Below are 27,558 nucleotides of genomic sequence, written 5' to 3'. Positions count from 1 at the left end.
ACATCATCAGAGTTATCTTTTAAATAATGGGTTAACAGTGGTGGATTATACAGCATGCATATTAGAATAATTGGATACAACGCAATCGAATTTCCAATTGGTTCTATGGTGATAGGCATGAAATGCCCCAATAGATATCAGGTCAACAACAGTATAAAGATGAACATTTCACAACACATGTTCATGCCACTGCTAGAGGAAATCATGTGTTTGTCTCAAAAATCTATACCAGTACTGATAAACAGATATTCGTGATGGCTGTGTCCAACCCAGGTCATAATACCTGCTCCCAGAGAAAAAAAGCAAGTGCCCAGTTCAAACAATATATGCCACGGCTGCCGGCCTTCAATCCTGGATTTTTTCTAACAAAATCATCAGAGGTGTCTTATCAATATAATGCAGCATTTCCATTGTAAGTCAGCATTGGGCAGAAAATAGCTAAGTGTCTTATCTACTATATGATTGAAAGTCCAGCCTTGTCTAGAAATTCAGCACAGCAAATGCCTCTAGTTGTAAAGCTGGGTGAGTAATCAGGAGGCAAGTTCTAAAGAATGGTGGTCTATTTAGCAAGTGGAATACCACCATAATTTCAAGAAGTGACTTCAGTGTGTATGCCACTGCCGCACTCCTGGTTTGTCAGCCCTTTTTAATGGGCTCACCCCCGATCAACGAACATAACTGGCAATATTCAATGTCTCTTCTGCCACACGATACAATTTGAAAAGTAACTTTCGAGTTATTAAAGGCAGGCGCCTACTTCCGCTAATAATGTTGAACTACTGCCAACTTTTCACACCTAACATAACTCGTTCATCATATACTCGCTGTTTAAATCGAATCCAGGAATAGAGCTCTCAAGTGATGCTCAGCAAGTTCTGACTCTTATCCTATATGGTTTTGCATTCTATCACTCATAGTTATTTTCCTTTAAATGTATAAGATTGCAGGTACATAATGCAAAGTGGTATGTATATAAAATCAGGACTATCCATCATCAATTACACAATTAACATGTCACAACTAGGCTTTCTCTTAAAATAGTCTCTCCATGTCGACACAACCGTTTTTCGGCCTCTCAACATCGGCATCGCTAAATTAACGTCCTTCATTTCGGCTTCATCAGGACACAATTTCCCCTGGGCATAAATAATTTCTGCCTAGTTTATTAGCTAGCAGGTCAAGTGAAATACATGCCTGTCTCGTCTAAATCTTGGAGACACAGGTCTGACTGCTTACTGTCAGAACATTAGGGCTATGTGCAATACTTTAAAAAGACAGTGAGACAGGGTGAATATCTGACCTGAACATTTTAAAATAAATTGTGGTGATTAGAAAACTGCATTAATGAATTGAGTCACTGTTATACTAACCTCTTGCACAAAATTAAAGTATTTTTTAATTGACAAAATTAAATATATTTTTCATAATTACTGCTGTGTGTTTTATTAAATATTTGTGGATTTATACATTTGTTCATGCAGCCAAATGAAGGTACAGAGCGGGAGGATAAGCCTGTGTGAGCAGAACTTGCAGAATTGATTCTACTCCCGTTAGGAGCATAATAATTCAGTGGTGAGTCCCGGTGTTGGGAGTATTTTTCTGCAGTCCCCATTTTTGAGTGCACTATAAGAAAACATCCATACTTGCTTCTCCCATTATCCTCCCTACCCCCACGTAAGAACACTCACCAAGTTGGTTTTGCCAATAATTCATTGAAACAAGCCATTCGACGCTAAGAAAATGGCCATAATGGCTTATCCAATGTAGACTAGTATCCCACATAAGAACATTTATCATGTTTGCTTTGCCAATAATGCTGGTAATGCATGCCAAGCCACTATAAGGAAATGTCCGTATTGGCTTTCTCCATTATGCACCTACCCACCCCCACATTCGAACGCTCATCAAGTTGGCTTTCCCTATAATGCTAGTAAAACAAGTCATACCCCCGCCAAAATCCATGTTTGGGCAAGTATTCCATAAAAGAAATGTATAATGTTGGCTTTACCAATAATGCCAGTAATACACATGCCAGTGTAAGAAAATACTCATGAAAAAGGTCCTAATGTTACTCCTCCCTCGTAAAAATACCCATACATTTGCATTTGCCCATAATGTCAGTAAAATAAACCATAAGTCCATGCGGTCTGTTCCAATCTCGGTAAAAATCCACATAGGAACATTTATAATGCTGTCTTTGTCCATAATTCCAGTAATGCATGCCATGCCACTGCAAGGAAAAGTTCATGCTGGTGGCACTAATATAGCTCCCAACCCCACCCCACCCCCCAACCGACATAAGAACCCCATCAAATGGCTGTGCCAATAAGACCAGAAGACAATGCCATAACTGTAAGAAGACATCTATAGTGACGTGTCCTCCTTTCCCCTATTTCTCCTGAGCCACGCTCCCTGCACCACAAACGCCCACACACACACACATTCATATCAATGCACACATGCAGTGATGCACAAATAATACATACACCATTTTCTCTCATTCGAACGTGCACCCATTCAGAAAATGCACACTCCACTCATTCACCCATGCACACATTTACACCCACACACAACACTCACACTGCATTCTCATTCACAAATGCACTTACATACACAACCCCTTGCAGGCCTGCACACATACATTCATCCATACACACTAACGGCACTCATACACACCTACACAATATAATGTTTCTTACTTGCTCCAGTTCCAGACTCATTGCTGCATCCAAGCTTCGTTTTAGGGCCGCTGGGTCCCGTGCAGCTAGGAACCAGGCATCACTTCTGTCTAGTTCCTGGTGTGTGTGATGGAGCTTGAGCACCAGAACATGCTGTCCAAGGCCCTCTGAATATACAAGGAGGAGCAGAAGTACACACATTTGGAAATGCAATTCCTCAGCCAGCTTGTCTATTGCACCATGCAATACTGGGGGTCACAGAATGCTCTAGATCTTGCAGGGCCCATTTGGGAACTGCAAAATGTAATGTAGATATACAGGGAAAACATGTGTTCCTGCACTTACAGGATTGGTCCTCAGTGGCTCCTCCCTGATGGGTGGGCGGGATCTATGTGCAACGGGAAGGTTCAGGCTGAGTCGCCCAATCCTCTTATCCGTCCCAGTCTGATAAAACGAGGGCCATTGAGTGCATAACAGTGCCCCTTGGCACGGCAGATGACTGACGCATAGTAAATAAAAACTGATTTGCTGTTTCAGAAAAGGTCTGGTGGGATGTGTCACGATAGTGAGCAATAACAAGCACTCTTTCGAATAACTGTTAGTTGTGACTCTTCAACACTGCAGTGTAGGGTTATCGAGAAAGACAACAAAAACACATGTATTTGATTATCTGACAGAAAGTGGTCTGTCATAAAATCCATTGTCTTAAGAAGCAAAACTCCCAGACATCGAACAGCCCATGTGGCCTGTTGGTTATTCTCCTGAGCTCTATAAAATGAGCAACACTGAATAATTCATAACATTTGAGTTCTTAGAAATAATTCAGTTTGTGGTATGAACTATAGACATAGTCGATATTGTTGCCAATGCTGGCACTGGGCATGGGTGGCCCGTGCAGCAGCACGAGGCCTTGTGCTTGTTGCGGCTTGCACCGACCCATTGCACTATTGCACATCACTACCAGAGGCAGCGTGGTGGGTGTGTTGGTGATACAGATTCCCAGGCACCACTCCTCTCCCACCATCCTCATGTCCTTTAGATGGATCAGCAAATGCTTCTCACGCGTATCTTTCTTCTGTGCAGCACAAGATGTCCTCTGTAGACAAGAAAGGCGTGGAGAATAAATCTAAGACTGATCATTGTCTGTGACCAGTTCTTGTATGAACAGCCTCATTGCTATTTGGATAGAGGTGGAAGACACATGTGGACAATGGTTTTCAAAGCTTGCCCTCCACATCTATTTAATTCTCATGCAGGACCTGCGTGAAGAGTTCCTGCACAATCTGGGAACCTTGCATGGGATCTCAACACAAGAGTTTTCACACACAGCTCCCGCACCATGTTGTGTGGAACTCGTCATGGTCCAGAGGAGTCCTCATTGTGATGCTTGTATGTACACATGAATCCAGTGGATTGAGCCTTTTCCCAGTGCCGCCATGTTTTCTGTGCTATCCACCATTGTAGACCTATGCCGTGCACATGTGAGCATGTATGTAATCACATCAGACTCACTGCATGTCTACAGTTAAAGACAAAGAAACCCGGGATGATCTGAATTCGGTAACTCCTCCATCAGTATCATCAACATGCTTAGATGACTAGAATTGTTTGGGAAAAGTGTGTCAGAAAGTACATGCTATAAGTTACACTCCTCTGAGCAATTCGTCTGAGATCATCATAATGAACCTGTAAGTGTGAATGTTTGAGTGGTTCTCACTGCAAAAGGTGCATCTGCTCTCAGATGTTCCAGCCCCAATTAGCAAGCCCATCAGAGAAAACTATACACTGAATCCCAAAATTTCTATGTGAGGAATTCGACCATCCATATGGTGGGCATGGGCTCGCCTGGGCTTTTTTGGCAATTTTAAATACATGGATGATGGTAGATCGACCTCAGGAAAATGTGTGGGGCTACATTTTCCAATGCTTACACAACAACAAATTCATAGACCCGTGTACTCTGCGCTGGGCACCCCCTACATGTACAGTTTGCCCTGTCATATTTAGTTGGAAGGTAACAGCAGAGGAGGGTACAATTTCATCTCAAGGAAGGTGGGGGAGAGGGGGACAAACTTGCCATGTGCAGCTTAATTGACTGACAAAGGCTCCATGCTACCACCCTGCCCTTTTGTTAGGCCCTGCAGCTGGTGGCAGCAATTATCATACCAACAGAGCATACTTCAAACAGGCCCCCAGGGGACGAGAAGATTTATAATTTAAATGTTATTTGTATGCTTGTTTAATCGAATCTGTTCTGTGTATTAGAGGTGTGGGGCTGATTGATGGTTTAGAAACCGATATTCACCCCTGGACCACTGGTACCCCGGAATTTCATTGTCACATTGGCGGCAGACGGTCAGATCTACACACATTGGTGGCAGACAGATCTGTTGCAAAGCCCTCTGGTTATGACCTCATGCATATAGAAAATTGTAGGTAGGGACCCCAGGTTTCTTGCATTAAGGTGGGCTCAGCCTACACCAATTACTGTGGCCCAATTTGAAGAGGGCCACAGCCCTTCTTTAATCATCTGAAGACTTCACAAGAAGCACGGAAGAAGAACTCATCCTTAGACCCTGGCTGAAGTTACAGTCTGACTTACTGCTTCCACCAGTGGAAGAAGGCCAGGAGCATCCAAAGAGGGAAACAAGATCCCCCCTGAGGAACCTCCAGCCGCTTCAGAACCGAAACCAGGCTGCACGCAGCGTGCCCTGCTAGGCTCTGCAGCAAACTCCCTGGACAGGGAGTGCCAGAAAGTCTCTCAACCCGAAAGCAAGGACAAGGCAGCTGCCTGGAACACTATCCCAAACTTAGGGCCGTCCGCCTTATACGATGAGGCAATCCACTTGAAGAAGCTTGGAGAAGTGCAATGACAAGTATCTACTGCTGAATGCCTTAAAGTATTTTTTCTTTTAGCCAGTCGAGTTCCATGATTTTCAACCGACTGCATCGCTGACCGCTGGCAAGCCTTGACCTACCACTGTCACTCTCCTAACTGTCTTGCCGCCTGATACCCCCCGCTGACTCCCGTCTCGAACTCTGTCGCAGAAGCCTGAAAGGTGCCCTGAAGCCGACTCAAAACTGTTGAGCACCAAGCACAACTACAGCAAAAGGTACATTGTGGTTCTGTTCCCCTGGTCCTTCCCAGAAGGCCCCTGGAGACATTTTAAGACCCTTTCTCACTTTTTGCTGCAGGCAGGCAGTCTATATAGACTTTAGTGGTTATTAGCCATACCAACTACCCTCCTGTCAGTATCAAGAGTGCATCTGTTTTACTTCTTAGAAACTGTCTATTCTCTTCACTCCTACACATGGTGGGTTGTATTTAGTTGTGTTATTAGATTGTCTGTTGTGATAATAATAAAGTAGATATTTGTATACAACCTTGACTGGACACTCTGTTTATCATTGAGTAATAATTGTATTTTCACGGTGTTGCAAATAACCAACTATCCACGCATGACGTTTAGAGGAGATAGGCATGCCGTTCCGTCCACGTTACCATAATTGGACAAGGAGGTTTATAATTTTCATTGTAGGCTTGTTTAGTCCGATCTGTTCCAATCCATTCTGGTGTATTAGAGGTTTGGGGGTAATTGATGGTTTAGAAACCGATATTCACCCTTGGACCACTGGTACCCTGGAATTTGATTTGTCACAAACCCCCTTATTCAAATAGTGCGGTTTATTTCCATGATGCCTGCCTGTCAAACATGTAAAAATAAGTTTGCTTTGTTAGGTAAGACTTTATAGAGTCCAACTGGTGTGGGACTTTACAAGACTTATCTCTTGGTATTAGGTAACCCACATTTTAATATAGGCTAGTACAACACAAGTTGGTAGATTGACTGAGCAGCCAGACTTATCTTAAGAGGGGTAATTTGATCTGTAGAGCTGTACAATTAAATTAGTAAATACAGGTATTCAGGTAAACACGTACACACTTAAAGTTATTGTATACATATTTATTCATATATATATACACAAGGATAATTTAGACAATCTTTAAAAATCAGCAACTAATAGTAACATTAATCCCAAAGTTAGGATTCAATTCAATAAGATCAATAAAGTAGGTGAGCCAACTTTTTTTCTTATGCTAAACATATTCCAGCACACTGAGTGATGTCATTTGAGGTCAGTAATAGCACTTATTTGTGATCACCATTACAATATTTAGTTCCAAGGAGGGAAAAATCTAAGTCAGATCATAGCATACTTTGTAGGAAGAAAAACAGTTTGATTCTCCCAGAGGGATGTAGGCAGTCTTTTAGCCCAGCAATAATAGTGTTCAACAATTAAAACATTTGAGGGAACAAGCACTGCTAAAGCCAATATGTGCAGAAGAGGAGCCTTTAGGGAGCTAGGACAGCCGTCAATGGGCTAGTTCAAAGTTCTGACGCACTGTTCTTAGAACAATTTTTTTAAATATTCAGTACTTTGGTAGAAAATCACAGAAGCTCAAGAGGAGCCACCTTCAAGAAGCACGCACTGGGAGGCCATTGCAGGTGAGTGGAGGTCAACTTGGAAGGGTATAAATAGTACTACCTAAGCTATAAAGCACCAGAAAAGGAAAAAGGTAGATGCACGCCAAGCCCCACAGTACCAGAGAATTGAAGAATGTGTTCTAGCTGGATGCCTTCCTGTTGCAGTGTAGCAGGTTCTTGTTCCTGGTCCTTGGTCATGGCGATGAAAGGGAGGATGGCTGGTGGGCTTCTAGAGGAGTACTAGGGAGAGGGCCTCTGCAGCAAAAGATTCTCCTAGATTCAGCAGCTGTTTGTAGTTTGGGTGTCTTTTTCTCTTTTGCTCTGGTTGGTTGTCACTTGATCCCTCGGTCCTGGACTCAGGTGAGGGGACTCTGGATGAAGATGTCCTGCTTCTGTAGGATCCTCTGGATGCCCACAAAGGTTTGTCCAGATTTGCACTTCCAAAGATAATGCACTTGGTAATGGTTAGGGGTCCCCGGGTATTAGGATTTTGCATCCTTGGAAAGTCACAGCAAGTGGGGGTTGTGCCAAAATTAGTTACATTGCGGGTCTTCCCAGTCGAAATGAAAACGGGGTCAGCATAGCTGCAGGTCTTCACTGGGCACTTCACAGTCCAGGAGGGTGCTGCTGCCATCTCTTCACATCTTCTTCATCGGATGTTGTCCTGCCATGGTTGACTCTGCCTCTAGTCCTCTAATCCCAAAAATCTCACCTTTTAAGCAAAGCTCCCATTCATTCACAGCCCTAGGTTGTCAATCACCCAGCAGGTTGGCTGTCCTCCAGGCCAGCCAGCGAGCCAATCAGGACTGGTTTCACTCAGACACACCTACAGACAAAGGACAGGGAGGTTTCTGGACCCTCCCTCACTTCCTGCCTTTCCAGATACACTGAAGCCTGGTCGTACTTCGCGACGGGAACCTCATAATCAACCCTGACGGAATGAAGGGGCCGGTCCCGTACCGGCCCCCTTCATTCCGTGAGCGCCAGCCCTATAACGAGGCCCTAAGAGTCTTTCACTAAGTCATGATTAAGTGCTTTTCAATCCCCTGACATTATTCATCTCAATCCCTTCTCAGTCCAAATCCCTGGTTCACACAATAGCCAGTTTATGTTGAAATATGTATTTTCCCTAGTTCACAGGTGTCTGGTAGCACATAATTACTGTTGTTTTTCTTCTTTATAATATACATTTTACCTTGAAGAACAACGCAGGTGCAAATGTTTAAAACCAGGAAGTTTGATGAGACACTGCCTTAAAATCTATTTGCAGATGTTTCTTCTCCTTTGTATTCTTTTTCTTAAATGTGGTAATGTTCTTTTATTGTGTGGTCTGTGTACTTTGAATTATCTTTCATAAAAAGAGCATTACGTTCCGATAGGACAGTTAAGCATTGACAAATAATTGTACCTTGCTGTTCCAATAGAGCCGGCCAAGTGCTTAAGTTGCAGATTCTGCTGAGTTCATGGCTAATTCACTGTGTGTTTGCTGCCAAAACTGGGAGTAGCTAGAGGTGATTTATTTTAGAGTATACATTGTTCAAACAAGCACTGACAAACCCAGTGGGCCAGGTTTGTGTTAGGGGAATGTATTGTGTAGCGGATGGCTGAGTGGACACTGGAGGGTATTGTTGTGCAAAGATGCTTTCAAAGAACTATCACAGTGCATTTGTTAGGAAGGCCTTGTTATAAATCACACTTATAACATTGCATTATGGAGAAATCACAAAGGAGACACAGTAAACCTCAACTGTAAAGGAAGCCACATACAATCCTGTACTTCTAAATTATTATCATGATCCGGAAAAATAGTCACTGATAAAACGGGACACTTTTACCTATGTTTACTCTACCTTTAAACATGTGTTCCATTTGTGAGTAATCATTGTGAAATGTGACTTATTTTATTTATTTATACATTTATAAGAGTGCACAAAAACCCACATGCATCGAAGCGCTAGTTGCAAGACCAAGACTTATCATTGGTATTGATATTTTATTTCTATTGCGCTCATACACAAGTGTTTCAGAGTGCGACAATGCAAGGCAAGGGGAACAGAGAAGAAACAAAAACAACGATCTTACTAGGCCCAGTGACATTGAGAACACGCAAGTGCATGGTAGAGGGGGAGAGGGAGAAGTGGATGGAAGGGGGAACAAAACGAGAGTGCGGAGCAAGGAGGAAAAAAACATAAATAATAATAAATAAATTGATAAATAAAAAGGCAACAAACAGAGGGAGTGCAGCCAGCAAGAGGCAGTGCTGGGTTTAAGGCACCAGGCTGGGTAGGTCTGATAAGTGCAGGAAGAACAGAAAAAGGGGTGTGGGCTGTATGGGTACAGATACAGACCACAGTGCAAGAGGTGGCCCGGAGGCAGTGCGTGTGGGTGGCAAGAGGAGCAGGTACCTGGGCCCGGAGGAAAGAGGGCGGCCAGGTGCATGGCGCCGAGGGAGAGTAGAATCAGCAGGGGAGAGGGGGGGCAAAGGCAGAAACAAAGAGGAAGGCCTTTTGTAGAGATCATTGTCAGTCAAAGGGGGACAGCCCTAGTGAAGAGGGGGTCCCTGGAATGCCCCTCTTGACCCCTATAAACATGAGAGCCCAAAGAGTCAGAGATGCAATATGCCAGTCACTGTTTGGACAGCCCCCAAGAGGGACAGTGACAAATACATTTGCAAACAGATAGTCTCTCAGACAGCCATTCAAACCTTATCCAGCTAACGTCATCATGGATACAGGTGCCCCACACTGATCATGTATACAGACACCCCAATGGACATGATCGACTAATGATAAATATCCTGCGGTGCAGGCATCATTAGAGACACCACGACATAGCAACGTTAGCCATGAAGTACACTTGCATCACTGCACAAAGTTACACGGACAAACATGTGCACATATACGAAGAACATGCTTACACATGCAGGCACTCTCAAAAGCAAAGTGGTAATACTGATGGCAACAATGGGGACACATAGTCTTTCTCATCACCTTGAGAAGGTGAATGGAGCGCTGAGAACAGAGTTGGGTCCCAGGCATGGGTAGATCATCTCCAGCCAATCAGGGAACACAAATCCAGGGGTGGATGGCAGAGGGAAAGGCCCAATGGTAAACCTGCGACCCTGCAACTATGTAATAGATAGTTTCTGGTGTAGGTTCAGGCAAGCCACCTGACATGCGAGGGCCAGTCAGACAACCTCTATATGTGCCAGCTATAGGTAATACCACCCCACCAACCCAATCACGCATGCTCTTAGGTTTTTGGGGAAGAACCCTGATTTGTGATGTCAGACCATAACAAAAGCCCCTGACACAGGCTCAGGAGCTGTGATGCTGGGGATTTCAGTTTTCCTGTATGATCCCTGTCTGTTATGGAAAATAAAGGACAGTTCTAGCTTTCCCTTGGTTGAGTCCTCCTTTTGTATGCTGGGGGAGGGCTTGTTGGGCGCTGGGTGCTCTGAACATTGAATGCGTGGTGTGAACCCTGGTCCTCTCTGGCATACCTATACAAAGTGGTAGCAGAGGGATGGTTCACTATACCCATTCGGCATAGAGCCGCCTCTTCCGTCGCTGTGCCTAGAGGACTGTGAGCTGCCTCGTGGAGCGCGAGTGCACACTGGAAGCACACCCCATGCAGAGGTCTTCAGGAGCCATCTTGGAAATATCCTGTCTGTGGTTCGTTTGGCGCCCAGCAGACCAGAAGGATGGTGTGTCAGTTTTGGGGAGAACCGGTGGCCGAGCAGCGTCAGTGGATCACAGATTGTAAGTATGACTCAGCCACACAGCAATTGAGGGGGGTGGTAAAGAAATGTTGGGTGTGGGGTGGTGATGAGTGTTGTTGAGTATTGGTGTACTATTATTGAGTATCAGTGTAATATTGTGAAAGGAGCAGAGGTAGATGTCATTACTTTGTGGTTAGAGAGCATTCAAACTTGAGGTAAAAAGTCTGGGCGGATAACCTAGACTATCGATTTAAGAGTACAGATGACAGAAGGTATGTAAATATTGGATTCCCTGTGGATTGGGGATTCTAGTTTGGTCATGGATGATGGTATCCCTGTATACAGGGCTTAGCAAATGGAGCTAGCTTAAATTGCAGAAGGTGTTCTTCTGGTTAAGTCTCACAGAGGCATTTAATCTACAAGGCGATGCTGTAGATGCAGATTGAGCACGTGAAATATTGGTATCCCCTGTTAGGTTTTTGAGAATATCTGTGTACCGAGAGAATGCTGTTGTGAGTTCTGTTAGTGGTTTCTATAATTCCCTTACGTAGCAAAGAGGTGACATCACCAGGGAGGTTTGTGTATAGCAGGAGGACAGAGTCACCTGTTCTGTGGCGGTGCGTGGAAGGCACATGTATGAGATTGGTGGGTGTGCCTGAGGAGGCAGAGATTTGCAGAAGGGCAGTGCGCGGAGCACGCCTGAGAAATTGGTTCGGAGACAGAGAGGTTTGTGATAGTACAAAAACAATTGTTATTTCGAAACTTGGCATTGAGCATGATAAGTTATCGGACACCTTGACACGAGGTCAAGTAAGTATTCAAATCAATGTATTGTGGTAACGGTGTGGGGGACACGCTCCTACAGCACCTATGCCAGGCCATTCCATGCTATAAGGACAAGATTTGTAAATATAGTGCGCAATGGTGAAAAAGCACAGAAGGTAAATTGACTAAGCCATGGCCAAATGGTGGGAGCTTTTACAAATATGTGCAGCAACCGTTACACACACAATTCCAAGAAGTTTATAAGGGGAAAAATTGAGCACTCGTATGTCAATATTTGAGCTCTGGAAAATGTTTCAGGACGACGGGGTGGCGAGGAATCAATGGATGCTGAGCCAACAGGAGACCCCGGGTGAAATGCCCTTGGCCCCCACTTTCCCACCTCCTCCTGACCATGAGAGCGAAGGGGGTGAAGCAGGAACACAGTGATTATCCCCTACATGGCATGTAGAAGCAGAGGGGGAATGCCACAGAATGGGGGGATGCCACAGAATGGGGAAATGCACTACCAGCTACCATATCCAGTGGAACGGAATGAGTATTATGCCTAGGACCAGACACAACTGCAAGGACAGATACCAACTGCATACCCACAGACACAACAGCCCATGACACAGACACCACAAATGCAGGCGCCAGTGTAACGGTATTCACAGACCGCACAGATATTGCAGACGCAGAATACCATGCAGTTATCATACATGGCACAGCCAAACAATGGGACACTGGCAATAACAGACTCCATGACAACGACTCCCATTAGGACACTAGGGGGGGTCACTGTAGTGGGGGGCAACTCATTCTTAGGAAATAGAATGTCATTACACCCTCAATAGGACAGCCTGCAGATGGACCTGATGTGTTCCATCCTATCGATTACACCCAACCCTGTGGAGGGCAAGGGCCAATGGTAATCCTGCAACCCTGCAACAATGTATATGTTTCTGGGGAAGGTTCAGGCAAGCCATCTGACATGCAAGGGCTAGTCAGACAGCCTATATATGTGCCAGCTATAGGTAATACCTCCTCAACCACCCAATCACACATGCTGTTAGGTTCTTGGGGAAGAGCCCTGATTTGTGATGTCAGACCTTTACAGAACCACCTGATACAGGCTCAGGAACTGTGATTGCTGGAGAATTCTGTTTTCCTGTATGATCCCTATCTGTTATGGAAAATAAAGGACAGTTCTAACTTGCCCTTGGCTGAGTCCTCAGTTTGTAGCCTGGGATGGGTTCGTTGGGACCTGGGTGCTCTGAACAGTGAATGCGTGGTGTAAACCCTGGTCCTCTTTGGCATATCTATACACTAAGTAAAGAGGAATGTTTTTAGGAGTTTTCTCAAGGTCTGGTACAACATTTCAATCGCAGGGTGAGTGGCATGGAGTTCCAGTGCTTGGTGGAAGCTGGCTCCATCGGGTCTGGGGCGTCTAATTCTGGGAGTGATGGGACGGTAAGTGTAGATGGATTGTGTCCGTTTTATGGAATTAATTCTTTTGAATTTGTGAGAAAGGTAAGGTGGGACAGAGTTGGTAAGGCATTGGTGTGTGATGGATAGCGTTTTGAAGGTGATGCGTTCACGTTTAGGGAGCCAATGAATATTTCTTCTGGCAGCTGAGATGAGCTTGCTTCTGGGCAGGTCTAGTCCAGCTCGAAGGGCGGTGTTCTAGATGACTTGTAGTTTGTTGATATTGCAGCTAGAGGTGCCGCAACTATTGGGGGATAGAAAGGGTCTGCTCGCCTTTGTGAGTTTTGTTGTGTAGACTGCTGCATTTGCGTTGGTGCTGACCTGTCGTGTTAAGGTGAGCGTAGCATTAAGTATACACCAAGTGTCTTCACTGCTGGGGAAACAACAATGGTGATACCATCAATGGTAAAGGAGCAGTTCATTGGGTCTAGGATATTGAGTAGAGATTGCGGGCTGGGGAGACCGTTTGGTCATTGTTGAGGGAAAGTAGCTGGGAGGCATTCCAGGACTGGACAGTCTGGTATACTGAGCAGAGGGTGGAAGAGTCCTAAGTGTACTCTCCTGTAAGGGGAGGTTTGTGTAGGAGACACCCTGGGCATCCAGGTGGTCGAAAAGATGTTTGGTGTAAATATTGTAGAAGGTAGGGGGAAGAGACACAAACCTTGGGTTACGCTGCAAGATTCGGTTGATGGGGGGCTGAGGCATTTTTCGCAAAGACTCTCATGGTTCTGTCAGCCAAGAAGGAGCTTATCCAGTTAGTTGCTTCTGGCGAGAAGTTGGTAGCAGATGTGAGGGGCTGGCAGAGGATTTTGTGGTCTACCAGGTCGAAGGCTGTGGAAAAGTCTAAAAGTAGTAGAAGGACTAGTTTGCCTGCACCCTCGATGTCGTTGAGCTGAGTTTTTAGATTGAGTACTGCTGATTCCGTGCTGTGGCCAGGGTTGGAAGTCTGACTGATGACAGCGGAGGATGTGGTTGGACTCTTGATAGTGTTGGATCTGGAGGTAGGCAGCTCGGTCAAGTATCTTTAGAGGGAAAGGGACTGTGGTGATAGACCGTAAGTTAGTGTGGATAGAATGGTCCAGAGAAGGTTCTTTGAGGAGAGGAACTACCCAGACTTCCTTGAGAATGGTGGGGACAGAGCAGGCAGCGAAGGAGGCATATATAATGGGCGTGATGATAAGTGTGAGATTGTCTACACAGTCTTTGATGACTGCGCTTGTGCATAGATCACCTTTACTGTGAGAACGTTTAAGGCCTTTCATGATGTGGGTCATGTCTGCCATAGATGCAGGGTGAGAGTGAAATAAGGGATGGGAAAAGTCTGTTGTAATGTGATACTGATGGTAGCTTCTTTCAGTTGAATGTTCTTCTGTAGTGTGGTGATTATGTCTAAAAGACTGGCTCGGATGTGGCTTGGATACTCATACACCAGGCTAAATCTTTAGTAAGGTTAGAGGGGGAAAGGTAGGTGATTTCAACTCATGCAAGATGGTGAAGAGATGCAGGTATTGAACATTGGATTTGAGATGCTGGCATTGCATGTTGTATCTTTGGCCTTGGCTATTGCCTGTTTATACTCTTTAGCTGTAGTGGAGAAGTGTGCTTTGTTGGCATCTGAAGGGGTTTTCCTCTATTTAGTCGCACACTTCTAGAGCGGAAGGCTTGTATGTTGGGGATGAACTACGAATTGTAGTGGGTGGATTGTTTGGTCTTAGGCTGGACAAGGGGGGCAATAGTGTCAACTGTGTGCGTGAAGGTTTTGTTATATTGGTCAACTAAGATAGCTGGGTTGATGTGGGGGAGTGGTACAGTTTGAAGATCATCAGGCAGAGGGAGGAGGCAGTCATTGGTTAGGATGCATGAGATATGGTCCAATGCAGATGGCAGGGACGAGGCAGTAAGTGTCAGTGGCTTGATGGTCGGAATAGTGAAGGAGATGACATGGTGGTCTGTCCATGTGTAGGGCTAGTTGGAGAGAATAGAGGCACGGCAAATCAGCTCTGCTATCTAGTCCAAGATGCAGCCATCGTTATGTGTGGGTGCCAGTATTCATAGTATAAGCCCTAAGGTATTGATGGTGTTGGCTAGGGCAGAAATGTTAATGTATTCCTTATCGTTGAAGCCGAGGTTGTGGTCCCCAGGGATTATGTGTTTGGAAGTAGGCTTCAGGTTAGCATATAGTAAGTGCAGGAAATCCTCTTCAAAGGATAGAAGAGGGTGGTAAATGAGGTATATTATGATAGTGGAAGTGTGGGAAAGTGATAATTTAGTGGAAAGGATGTCACATTTGGGAATAGAGGAGGTGTTTGGTATTCATCATACCATTCACAATTCTCTAATGGAGAGTGACTCCCTCATGATCAATGCTACACCCTGGCCTCTGGTATCTGGTCTGTCTCTATGGATGATAGTATATCTGGGTTGGATAGCAATGGACAAGGTGCGACCTGTGGCAGTGTGTAGCCAGGTTTCAGAGACAGAAGTTGTTAGAGGTAATGAAGTCCAGAATGTCTGAGGTATGTCCGGGATAGTGCTGGCATTGACTAATGCTCAATTAAAATCTGCGGAGGGCGGGTTTGGCGAGCTGCTGTGAGCCATACATATTAGAAGGAGTCTAGGGTCCGGATTGTGTGAGGAGAGGGTACTACACAAAGACTTAGCATTGTTGCTACTGGGTATGAAAGGAGTGGTAGTACATGAGCATGGGCAGGAGTTCCTGGATAGCAATGTAGTGGGCAGGGAGTAAGGTGGACATGGAGGCATTGTTTGTTTTGTGAGCCAGGCCAGTCTTGTTAAAATTAGGCATGGTAGATGGGTGATCTTGAATGGGGTGGGCCATGGTCTAGGTTAGTTGGGAAGGGGAACAAAGGTAAGAGTGATGAGGCAGGGTCAGAGGTACATGGGGCAACCGATGGAGGGAGAAATCTCATGGGTTGAATCATAGAGTGTGGTGGCAACAATTCTGAAAGGAAACAGGTTGCTGAGTAGGAGAAGGTGATATTAGACACATACCTTGGACCTTTATCACAGATATGGCTTTCCTGGCCTGGACAGGCCCAGACAGGCTTCTGTAGCCTTATAAGTGGGCCTTGGAATGGGACCAGATCTGCCTACTGGCAGATATGGTCTGAGTCCTTTTCAGGACCCTGTGGCCAATTGGCTTAGGAGGGCCGATTTGGTATCAGTGTGGGTTCCCTAGGCCATTTTGGAATTGAGCTGAGGCTCCTTTTCAGTGGTGCTCCATCCTGCACAGTGACTCTACAGGGTGCATCCTCCACTGGAGGGGGCTTTAGTGGTCCGCTGATGGTGAGTGCATTATTCTGCGGGTACAGGCCCAGACAGTCTTCAGTAGACTTAGAAGCATGCGGTGTAATGGGGCCGGCTCTGTCTGCCAGTGGATATGGTCCGAGTAGTTTTCAGGACTGGCTGGCCAAATGGCTGTCTCAGCGGTGAGGGCTTGGCAGAGAGCTGCACTGTAACTTAGGGCGGCTGATGCTGCATCAGTGTGGGTTCTGGCTGCAATTTTGGAATGGAGTTGAGGCTCTGCAGGCTTCCCGCTCCTGCTGGAGGGGGCTTTAGTGGGCCACTGATAAAAAGCACAGTTTTCTGCTGGTGGGTACAGGCCCATATAGGCTTCTGTAGCCTTGCAAGTGGGCCTTGATTTTTTATTTGTACGCATGGGCTCCTGGAGCCATGACTAAGCTCCTGCTGGCTGCAATCTACACCACAGGAACAGCTTTAGCATCAGAATTTGTAATTTGATGTCTCTCAATGACAACCTCTTAGGCAGCAGCAGCTTGTGTATTTTTTAATTGGAGGGTAACGATTTCCTATGAATGTGTGCAAGGGGATGAGCCCCAAACATTCAAGGGTAATTGAGGGTGTTCCGCCCACGGGAGATATTTTATAATACAGTAAAATTGTGCATTTATTGGCAAATGTTATGTGAAAAATTGGGTACAAAGCCACACAGTTTGCAATTGGTTTTGTTGGTTGATAAACACAAAAGAAAGACAATATATGCCAGCTCACCAAGAGTACAGAGGGGCCTTTTCCAAGTTATTTTCATGATGCCTTTGTCCACAATATATGGCAGTATTCTGCCAGGGCATAAAACATTTTCATAATGCAAAAATATATACATTCTGGCTGTGACAATTTATGCCAGTATCCTCACATTTGAACATACTCAAGTTTGCTATGCCAATAATGCCAGTAATGGTACTGTAAGAAAACATGTCCATGCTGGCTGCACTATTGAAAACCAGTAACCCCGCATAAGAACAATCATCATGATGGCTTTGCGAATAAGCAAGTAAAAAGACATGCCACAATAGGAAAAAGCGTCCCTACTGGCTGCATCTATATAGGCCAGTATCCCCACCTGTGAACACCCATCATATTGGCTTTTCCCATAATGTCAGTGAAATTATATGCAACTGTTAGGCAGCATGCCCATACCAGTTGGACCAATGTAGGCCAGTATCTCCATTTAAGAACACTCATCATGTTGTATTTGCTTATAATGGCAGTAAAAATGCCATGCCAATACAAGAAAACATGCCATAAGGGCTGCACAAATGCAGTCCAATATCACCACTTAAGCACACTCAACATGTAACCCAACATTAAGAAAATATTTCCCTACCTAATGCAGCAATATAGGCCAGTTTCCCCACTGATGAACACTGAACATTGTGGCTTTAAGGGGAACCACATAAAATCATGTACTTCTAAATTATTATCATGATTCTGAAACATAAATATTGACCAAACAGGACCTGTTTCTTTTATTACTTATTGTTCTACTTCTAACATTGTGTTACATTACATTTTAGAGAAACCATTGTGAAATGTGACTGCTGCCTGGTTATTGCTTGCTTTTTATTTTGCATGCATGGACTCCTGAATCCATGACGAAGCCACTGACTGCTGCAATCTACAATAAAGGAACACCATTCAGCACCAGAATTTGAGGGCTTTGCATGACAACCGCATAGAAAGTGGAGGCACGTGGATCTTTAAATTGGAGGGTATTAAACATTTCCCATGAATGTGTGCAATCAGCCAACCATATTGAGGGACCACCCCCAAACAATGAATGGTGATTTGGGGTGTTCTCCCCTTGAGAAATATTTTTAAATAATTGATTATTATGGTACATCTAACAGCAAATGTTCTGTGAACAATTCTTTAAAAATCCACACAATGTACATTCAGTTTTATTGGCTGATAAATAAACAAATACAAAAGATGCCAAATCACCAAAAGGACACATGAACATTTTCCAATGTATTTTCATGATGACTTCCCCACAGTATCAGGCAGTATTCTGCCACCGTACAAAAACATGTTCATGCTGGCTGTAGAAAGACATGTACATTCTGACTGTGCCAATATATGCCAGTATCTCCATTTAAGAACATACTCAAGTTTGCTTTTCCCATAAAGCTAGTAATTGTATTGTAGGAATACATGTCCATGCTGTCTGCACTAATGTAGACCAGTATCCCCACATAAGAACAATCATCATGTTGGTTTACCTTATTGTCTTTAAAAATAATATGCAATAATAGGAACAAATATATCTAGTGGCTGCACCAATGTAGGCCAGTATCACCACTTATGAACACTTTTAATGTTGCCTTTGCTCATAATGCCAGTAATAATGAAATGCTACTATTAGAAAATGTGTCCATACTGGCTGCACCAAGATAGGCAAGTAGTTGTACTTAAGAACATTCAACATTTTGGCTTTGCCTATAATGCCAGTAAAAGTCCATGGGCCACATTACGAGTCTGGTGGTAAGCCTGCTGGTGCTACTGGCGGGTTGCCGCTGGACTCGTAAAATGTTACCAGTGCCTGATTTACCGGAGCCACCAGGAGATTACAAGTCCGGTGGCACAGGAAGTCAGGCCCCAGTAAAATGTAAGTCCCCAGTCCTATAGAGTCCCGTAGAACTCTATGGGAGTGGGGACTCGGAAGCGCCAGCACCGCTGTCAAAGGTGTCGGCACTTCCGTTAAGGGTCTGCCTACCGTGGCCGCTACACCCGGCAGGGTCAGACCTGTGGGGCACAGCGGCCACAGCCAGCAAACACATAGTCTGCTGGTCTGGAAACAAGGGTGCCGGTGAGCTTACCAGTATCCTTGTTTCCAGAACGGCAAACTTGTAATGAGGCCCCATGCACTGCAAGAAAACATGTCTCTACTGGCTGCACCAAAGCAGGAAGGTATCCCCACGTATGAACATTCATCATGCTGCTTTGCCCATAATGCCGTCGAAAATGACATGCCACTGTTTGAAAACATGTTCATATTGCCTGCATCAATGTAGGCCCTCCCCACATAGGAACACTCATCACTTTTACAGTATACCGACTGTATACTGAAGGGTCCCCCCATTACTTTTAGTCATTCTCAATCTGGCACACCAGTAGAAGGCATCATTTCCAAGCTACTTCCAGGAAACTTACAGTAGTTCAAAAATGGCATCTGACATGACCATCACACCTTTCCAGTGCCACCACCATCACCACATGCAGGACCTGGACAGGGGAACAAGCGTGATGATGCAGAGGAGGATGACAAGGAACAGGAAGATGAGGTACAGAAAGTTTCTACCTCCTCCACTCAGAGAGAATCATGGGTGTGACAGTTCTTTAAAACCATTGAGGGTGTACAAAAAGCTTGGGCTGCCAAGGTTAAATGCACTGAGTGCAGGGTTGTACTCAGTCGCGGACAACCTGGGCAGTACTCTTTTGTGACCACCTCCATGTGACACCACACATTCTGTAAGAAAGGCAATTCCTTTCTCAGGGAGAAGTAGGTCATCTTCTTCTACCCCATCTTCCTCAACCGCTCCTACCACCATACAGGCTACTCCAGACCATTGCAGCAGTCCACATGGAGACAATTGCCTTGCGGCTCCCAGAAAGGACAGTGGGGACCAGCACGGTATGCCCCCATGGTCCACGACAATTTGTCTGCACGATGGAGGACTGCCAGGATGAAGAGGCACAAGAGGAATACACACACCACTGCATGCCGTATAAACATGACTCACAAACCAGCAGGACTGGGACCCACCAGATGACCCCTTCCATGAATATACAAACAAATATGTCTACTTGATGGAGTGTGATCTCGAGATAATGGCCGCCCCCCGGGTGTCGCTGGACATGCGTGGCATGACACATTGCTTCATGGACACGGGGCGGCAGTTAACATAATGGGAGAACAAGAATTGCCCAGACTACAAACAAGGACATCCTGGGCAGGTCGCCGGCGAGAATATACCAGTGGGGTGTGAATGCACTGCTGCAATTCATAGGCCAGTTTTAACAAGTCCTGACACACAAAGGGAAATCCACCACTACCACCATTTCACGTGCTACACTTGAGGATGGACCTTCTGTGCCACAAAACGGCTAAGGACCTGGGCCTTATTGATGTCCACTGCCAGGAATCATAAGTAGTACGCTGTACACCCAGTCGCTACACCGCCTCACCGATTGCGTCCCTGATGGACAGCAGTCCTATATCAAAGATGGCCCTATGACTGGAATTTCCGTGCTTGTTTCAGGGTCTAGGGAAACTCAAGGGTACTGTTGTATAGCTCCACATCGAAGAGTCAATACGCCCAGTCCCTCAACACTTGAGACAAGTGGGTTTCCACATGCAGCAGGCCGTCTCGCAGGAACTGCAGAATCTTCTTAGTACAGGATGACATAATAGAAAACAGATTGGGCCTCACACCATTGGTCTTACTTTCTTGATTTTACCAATGAGCCCCTGCCCTCCACACAATTAGGTGCTCAGATAGTACAGAGCACCAGGGGCAGCAGCAGTCTGGGAACAAGATTGTGCATGGCAGAGAAACCGTTCAAACCAAGAAGGAAACTGCTGAAGCCACTTAGTCTTTAGACAAAAGAGAGCCAGGCAGGGCTCAGGTCAGCTTGAGCTAAGTTGCTCGTGACACAAAAGATAAATACAGAAATAAGCGTGGCCGGCCAGGGGCAGATGGCATCTCCCTGACATCCTGTCCTGACCAGACCTGAAAACCTACCCCTTGCACAGAGCCTTGTAATCCCCTCAGACTTTGCGGAGTGATGCAGACCAGGGCCTGTCGTTGAGGTGCCACAGACCTGCATACCATGCCTCGTTGCTGTCAGATGTGGGTAAGTTTGGGAAACTCCTTAGATGCACAGTGGGTGCATGGTGGCAGACTGGAAGAGAGGAACGCGTTATTGAAAGACAGGTCAAGTGTCAATTTGAGGTGGTCGGAAAAAGATGGGCGTTTTTGTACCTGAAAGCCCCTTCGCACAGTTCTAGTGAACTACAACATATGTCACCCCTTTCGAGACAATTAAACCGAGCTATAAAATAACCCCCCTTTAAAAAAGAAAACACACACACAGAACACACACATACACAACACACAGACACACACAACACACACAAACAAAAAAGCGGCTTTTCTTTTTTTGCAGAGCTTCAGATTTGGTTTGCATCATGTATAGTAACAACCTGTACGCATGAGTAAAACAATAACAACAGGCAGGTGACATTGCCACGACGTTTTTTTGTTTTGTTGTGTTTCTTTAAGTCTTTAAAGTGAAAGTGCAGTGAAATGACTCCAGAGACAGTTTTTCGACCATTGACATTGCTTTGCATTCTGGTACTTGTAGTATTTCATTCAGGATTGGGAAAACGAAGCTACTATTATTATCGTTTTGCTCAAAATATATTTGTCAGTTTGATCTTTATACGTTTTAAGTCATCTCAATAAAACAGTGTATTATGTTAGATATTGAAAGCACACAATTAACACGTTTATATCAGCTGAAGCCGAGAAGGCATGTGGTCAGGTGTCTTAAGTGTGCTGGGTTTAAACCCAGGCTTCGCCTCTCAATTTAAGTGTTTGATCTGGGGAACGTCATTTTCATCCCGCCAGGTAGAAACTGACAAATATGAGGACGGGTATATAATTTATAATGTAGGAGATGGGGGGCAGGATGTCAGGTATGGGGTATCTGCTAAGGGGGTGGGTAAGGTAGAACAAGCAGGGGTTGGCAGGATGTCAGGTAATGGGTATTTTGTTAAGGGGCCGGCGGCGGCACGGCACCAGGCAAGGGTCTTATGTTAAGGGGCCTAGGGAGGCAGGGAGTCAGGCGAGGGTCTTATGTTAAGGGGCCTAGGGAAGCAGGGTGCTAGGCAAGGGTCATATGTTAAGGATCCTACGGAGGAAGGGTGCTAGGCAAGGGTCTTATGTTAAGGGGCTTAGGGAGGAAGGGCGCCAGGCAAGGGTCTTATGTTAAAGGTCCTAGGGAAGCAGGGCGCCAGGCAAGGGTCTTATGTTAAAGGTCCTAGGGAGGCAGGGCGCCAGGCAAGGGTCTTATGTTAAAGGTCCTAGGGAGGCAGGGTGCTAGGCAAGGGTCTTATGTTAAGGGGCTTAGGGAGGAAGGGCGCCAGGCAAGGATCTTATGTTAAAGGTCCTAGGGAGGCAGGGCGCCAGGCAAGGGTCTTATGTTAAGGGGTTTAGGGAGGAAGGGCGCCAGGCAAGGGTCTTATGTTAAAGGTCCTAGGGAAGCAGGGCGCCAGGCAAGGGTCTTATGTTAAGGGTCCTAGGGAGGCAGGGCGCCAGGCAAGGGTCTTATGTTAAGGATCCTAGGGAGGCAGGGTGCTGGGCAAGGGTCTTATGTTAAGGGGCTTAGGGAGGAAGGGCGCCAGGCAAGGGTCTTATGTTAATGGGCCTAGGGAGGCAGGGCGCCAGGCAAGGGTCTTATGTTTTGGGTGTGGGAAGCAGGGGGATTGGCTTGGGCGTTGTGTTACAAGGAGGCTGGCCACCAGGTATGGGTATTATGTTAATGGTCCTAGGGAGGCAGGGCGCCAGGCAAGGGTCTTATGTTAAAGGTCCTAGGGAGGCAGGGCGCCAGGCAAGGGTCTTATGTTAAGGGTCCTAGGGAGGCAGGGCGCCAGGCAAGGGTCTTATGTTAAGGGTCCTAGGGAGGCAGGGCGCCAGGCAAGGGTCTTATGTTAAGGGTCCTAGGGAGGCAGGGCGCCAGGCAAGGCTTATGTTAAGGGTCCTAGGGAGGCAGGGCGCCAGGCAAGGGTCTTACGTTAAGGGGGCTAGGGAGGCAGGGCGCCAGGCAAGGGTCTTACGTTATGGGTGTGGGAAGCAGGGGGATTGGCTTGGGCCTTGGAGGCAGGCCACCAGGAATGGGTATTTTGCCCGCTTGGCTCTAATTTGGCTGTTAGAGGCAAGCCAGAACCCCGCATTCGGCTACACCCATGAATCCTCGAGCTCATCCTTCTCTATAATCCTCCCAGCTAAAGTACTAAAATAATGGGGAAACGAGAGGGATGGTGCACACATATGTGAAGGTTGACCTAAAGGAGTTTATGAAGGAGAAACTGAGGACAGCAAACAAGAGATAGAAAAGAAAATGAGAAACTGAGGGGAAAAACCAGAAGGAAAAGAGTTGAGAATGTACTTTAAGGTCCAAAGTGATGGTGAGAGGCATGACAGGAGAATAGAAGAACGAGGTGAGAACTGGCCTGTGGTGCAATAAGCCCAAGGCCGAACCTAAAACACGCTGGTGTGTGCCAATTTTTCTGGTCAAAGTGGGCCACTCTTTTGGCAAATTTGGGCCAGTTTATGAGTTAATTCACTCTGCGTCTAGTAGTTTTGACCAGTGTTGCTGAATAAATATTCTTTAAAATGCACAATTTTCCTCACACTTTATCAAAAGGACTCCCCCTTGGTTCCTATTCAAACGTTGTCACAAAAGGAATGAATAGCCATTTGCAACTGTGGGCCACTTTTTCATTGGTGCCCAAGACAATTTTATGGCCCATTCCAACCCTGGGTAGAAAAAAGAGGCAGAAAGGATAAGAAGAGCGCGATTCACTAGAAAGGGCATTGGGATGAAGATTGAGTGGGAGCAGAAGTGATGAAGATTGATTGATGATGTAGAAATAAAGAAAGAGAGTAGTAACAGACGGGAGAAGAGACGCCAATGAAGAGTGGGATCTCTGATTTATATTCTAAGGTGTAGTTTATTCTGGTAAATCCATTTTGCATGGCTCCAGAAACACACTTCCAATTTTAGGCACTACAGAAACACACCCTCTCCTTCCAAAATGAAAACTACCCGCTGACACCTTTGCCAAAGCCCCCAGTCACAAATACCGCACGACAGTAATTTCACACCTACCAGTTTGGTGCCACTATCGACGAGCTTGAAGACTGAGCCCGAGCTTGTGTCGTGCTCCCTGCTGCTGTAGCTGTGAATAGCTGCTAGAATGGCTTCTTCCTGCAACGTCGCGCTGTGATTCCCAAGAGGCGCGCAGTTGCCTCCTGTCAACACGCCGAGCAACAGCGCCACTTCCCACCACATCTCCATCCTGGTCACTTTCTGTTTCTCCGACGGAGCTTCAACATCCGCGCTGCTCTGGAACCGCCCCCCCCCACACCCCTCCCTTCGACAGAAGAGTGAGTCTTCGGTTTGGAATGCAGTTTGCCCAGACGAAGATTTGAACATATGCTGCTGCTAGACAGGTGAGCGGTATGCCAGCATTGCCAACACATCCACTAATCGGAGAGCAGGTCCAGGCTGGAGGAGGGCCGCTGGCAGTTGGCGACGTCGAAAGCCCTTAACGTGTTTAGTATATTCCAGCATTGCGCAACGGTGTCTTATACAGTATGTGTATCTCACTTGGCGATGGTTGTCAAGCACTAAGTGTATATAAATAAAGAGAACCGCAAATACTCTGAAAAAGGCATGATGAAAACATCACTGCAGGGCGTTAGGGCAAGGTCGATGACATGCAAGTATGTGTTGAACTCTGCGAAGCGGCAAACTCACGCACTCAGCATTCCCAGCCTGCCTTGTAGGATCATGTAGGGAGTGCCAGAGCCATTCTTAAGTAGCTGAGGGGCGGGGGGGGGGGGTGCGTGGGGAGGGGGTGAATAGGGTTCTCCCAGCACGTTGGCACTGGGGTATAAAATAGTCATGCGCACTATAAAAAAGACGACATGCTCAAAGCGTAATTCGTGGGTTTTCACTGCATCCTGTTGGAATATAAACTTGAGGTATATTTTGGGGAAATATTTCTGAAATGATCCTTTGCAAAGTACAAAGTGCAGTGTCTATTGGTTAAACGAATAACAATAGAGTACATCAGGAGATTAAAGTGGCCCACAGTAGCCCAGAAAACTAGGTCACATGGACTTGTTGGGCTGGGCCTTCGTGCATTGCCCTATTGGCCTGCCCGAACCAGGGGTCCTAACAGGACACCTGGGACCTTTATACCGTACGATAAAAACAAGTTTCCATTGTGGTGCAGAAGACAGAGCAACACACTAATTTAACCCACGTAACAATCGAGCCATTCATCCATTCTTGAAGGCAGAGATGTATGCACAGGTTTAACGTCTAGATGGTAGCAGCATGTAAGCATTAACAAATCTAGTTGTTTAGTTTCTGTATATGCACTGTATAGTCATTTGTAAGGCATTCAACATTTACTGGGCATTTCCCTGATTACTTACTTTCTCATAGTCTTACGTTTCCGGATCCAAGTACTTACACATAGAACCGCCTTCTGACAGAACCCTTTCCCATGAAATCCTTCTTCTTTTTCCAATGCACCCAAACAGAGCTTGATCTGCTCGCATCACTGCTCGAAGCCGGGTTTGACAAGGGGCTAGTGACCAATAACTGCCTGTTTTGGGCCCTAGAGACTGGTTACGTTTGCACCTTTTTAATCCAAAGACCCATCCATTGTTGTGGTTAATAGTTTGCCTATCACCCATGTCTTCATCCTCAGAGTGCTACATTCCACTACCTCTTGCATCTTCTCTGTAACTACCACGTGTGCAGATGCTGGTACAGTGTTTTCTATATCGTTTTGTTGCAGATTGTGTATTTGATTAAAGTATATATATATATATATATATATATATATATATATATATATATATATATATATACATGCAGTGAAAACATTTTGTTAAAGGGACATTATGGTTAAGTTGTACTAATAAAAACATGAAATTCAGTGAAAAAACATTCTTAAAGGGACGTTATGGTTACAAGTAAAACCAAAAAACACTTGAAATTTGCCAGTTATGGTAAGCTAAGCAACCATAACTCGCGCCACCACTGTGCACTGCTGAGACTAACACCCATGACATCAAAGATGACATCACAAATGCCATTGATGAAATCACTGATGACCTCACATATCTGGGCCACTTGTGTTTGTTCGCTGACATATGTAGGCCAGTTGTTTGTGTTCACAGACAGCGAGACTTTTCAAATTCAAAAGGTGCTATATATCTAGACGTTAACCGTACCCTATGTTGTTAGGGTACTGTCCTTGGGGTTTGGCCTCAGCTCATGGTGCACATACATGGGGAAATAAACACGCCCCAAACACACAATTGAATTGTCTACATGATGATGAACTCTAATGCTATTGTCATTTTCTGGTGATGTTGATTATTTCCTCCTTACTGGAGTTTTCCTGTACATGCCTCAGATTTCTATGCATTGTGGCTCTTTGTGTGGATTGTTTGTACTAACACAAGTGTGTGGTAAGTCTTGAATTGTTAGCTGTTTATTCCATTATTAACATTAGTCACAATTCTGATAGGGTCGCAGCTATTATTTTACTGGCTAAAATTACCAGATTAAAAATGCTGTACTTCTATGGTGCATTCTGCAGCCATTGCCTATGTTTATGTATGATTAGGTTCCTGTGTTAACAACAACACTCTAATACAATGTTTTTTGTAGATGAGTACATTGTTTAATACATTGGGGTCATTACGAGTATGCCGGTCGGGTAACTACGGTACCTGTAAGCTTGCCAGTATCGTAGTTACTGGACCGGCATACTCCGAGATCTGTGGGCAGGTGCTGTAAGAAAATATATAGCGTTTTACCAAAATGTAAAGGCATGCTTTTTATTGCAATGTGCAGTGGCATTTTATTGCCAGCAGTAATGTGGTACATATATTTATTTTTGTGTTGCAGTATAACATGTGAATATGTTGCTGGTGGCATGTAAGGTACAGAATTCATAACACAGCAAAGCCCAATGTGAAACTGCAGAGAATGAAGTGCACCAATTTTTTTTTCCTCTGTGATGCCTTATATATGAGACTACATTAATCATATAACCGACTAATTGAATTAACATAACTAAACTCTAATTCTAACTTCCTTAACATTATAATGTAGTCTCATGTGCAAAATGAGGTGAAAATACATATGTTGGTGACACTGCTGTAATGCAGCTGAAATGCACAGTAGCATTTCTTTTCCCTCTTTTTCTTCTGTGTTAAGTTGTGGAGAGCAGAGGGAAAGTATGCACAGCAGGAAATACATTGAAATAGTTGCTCAGAGAGCAAGG

The 27,558-nt window shown here is 45.3% G+C and overlaps 1 protein-coding gene across 1 annotated transcript in view; it reads right to left on the bottom strand.

Annotated features, from left to right (window-relative positions):
- The window catches only part of LOC138569272 (cathelicidin antimicrobial peptide-like), a 136,687-nt gene extending 112,088 nt beyond the window's left edge, over positions 1 to 24,599 (bottom strand). Inside the window, exon 1 of the mRNA XM_069647109.1 lies at positions 24,354 to 24,599. Coding sequence (XP_069503210.1) covers positions 24,354 to 24,542 — 189 coding nt within the window. The 5' untranslated portion in view covers positions 24,543 to 24,599. The remainder of the gene's footprint in view (positions 1 to 24,353) is intronic.
- Between the last annotated feature and the right edge of the window lie 2,959 nt (positions 24,600 to 27,558).

Source organism: Ambystoma mexicanum, chromosome 2q (genome assembly GCF_040938575.1).
Source record: "Ambystoma mexicanum isolate Mex_15411 chromosome 2q, UKY_AmexF1_1, whole genome shotgun sequence".
Classification (NCBI taxonomy): Eukaryota; Metazoa; Chordata; class Amphibia; order Caudata; family Ambystomatidae; genus Ambystoma; species Ambystoma mexicanum.
Note: the sequence above shows the minus strand (reverse complement) of the source record. Positions and strands in the feature narration are given on the sequence as shown.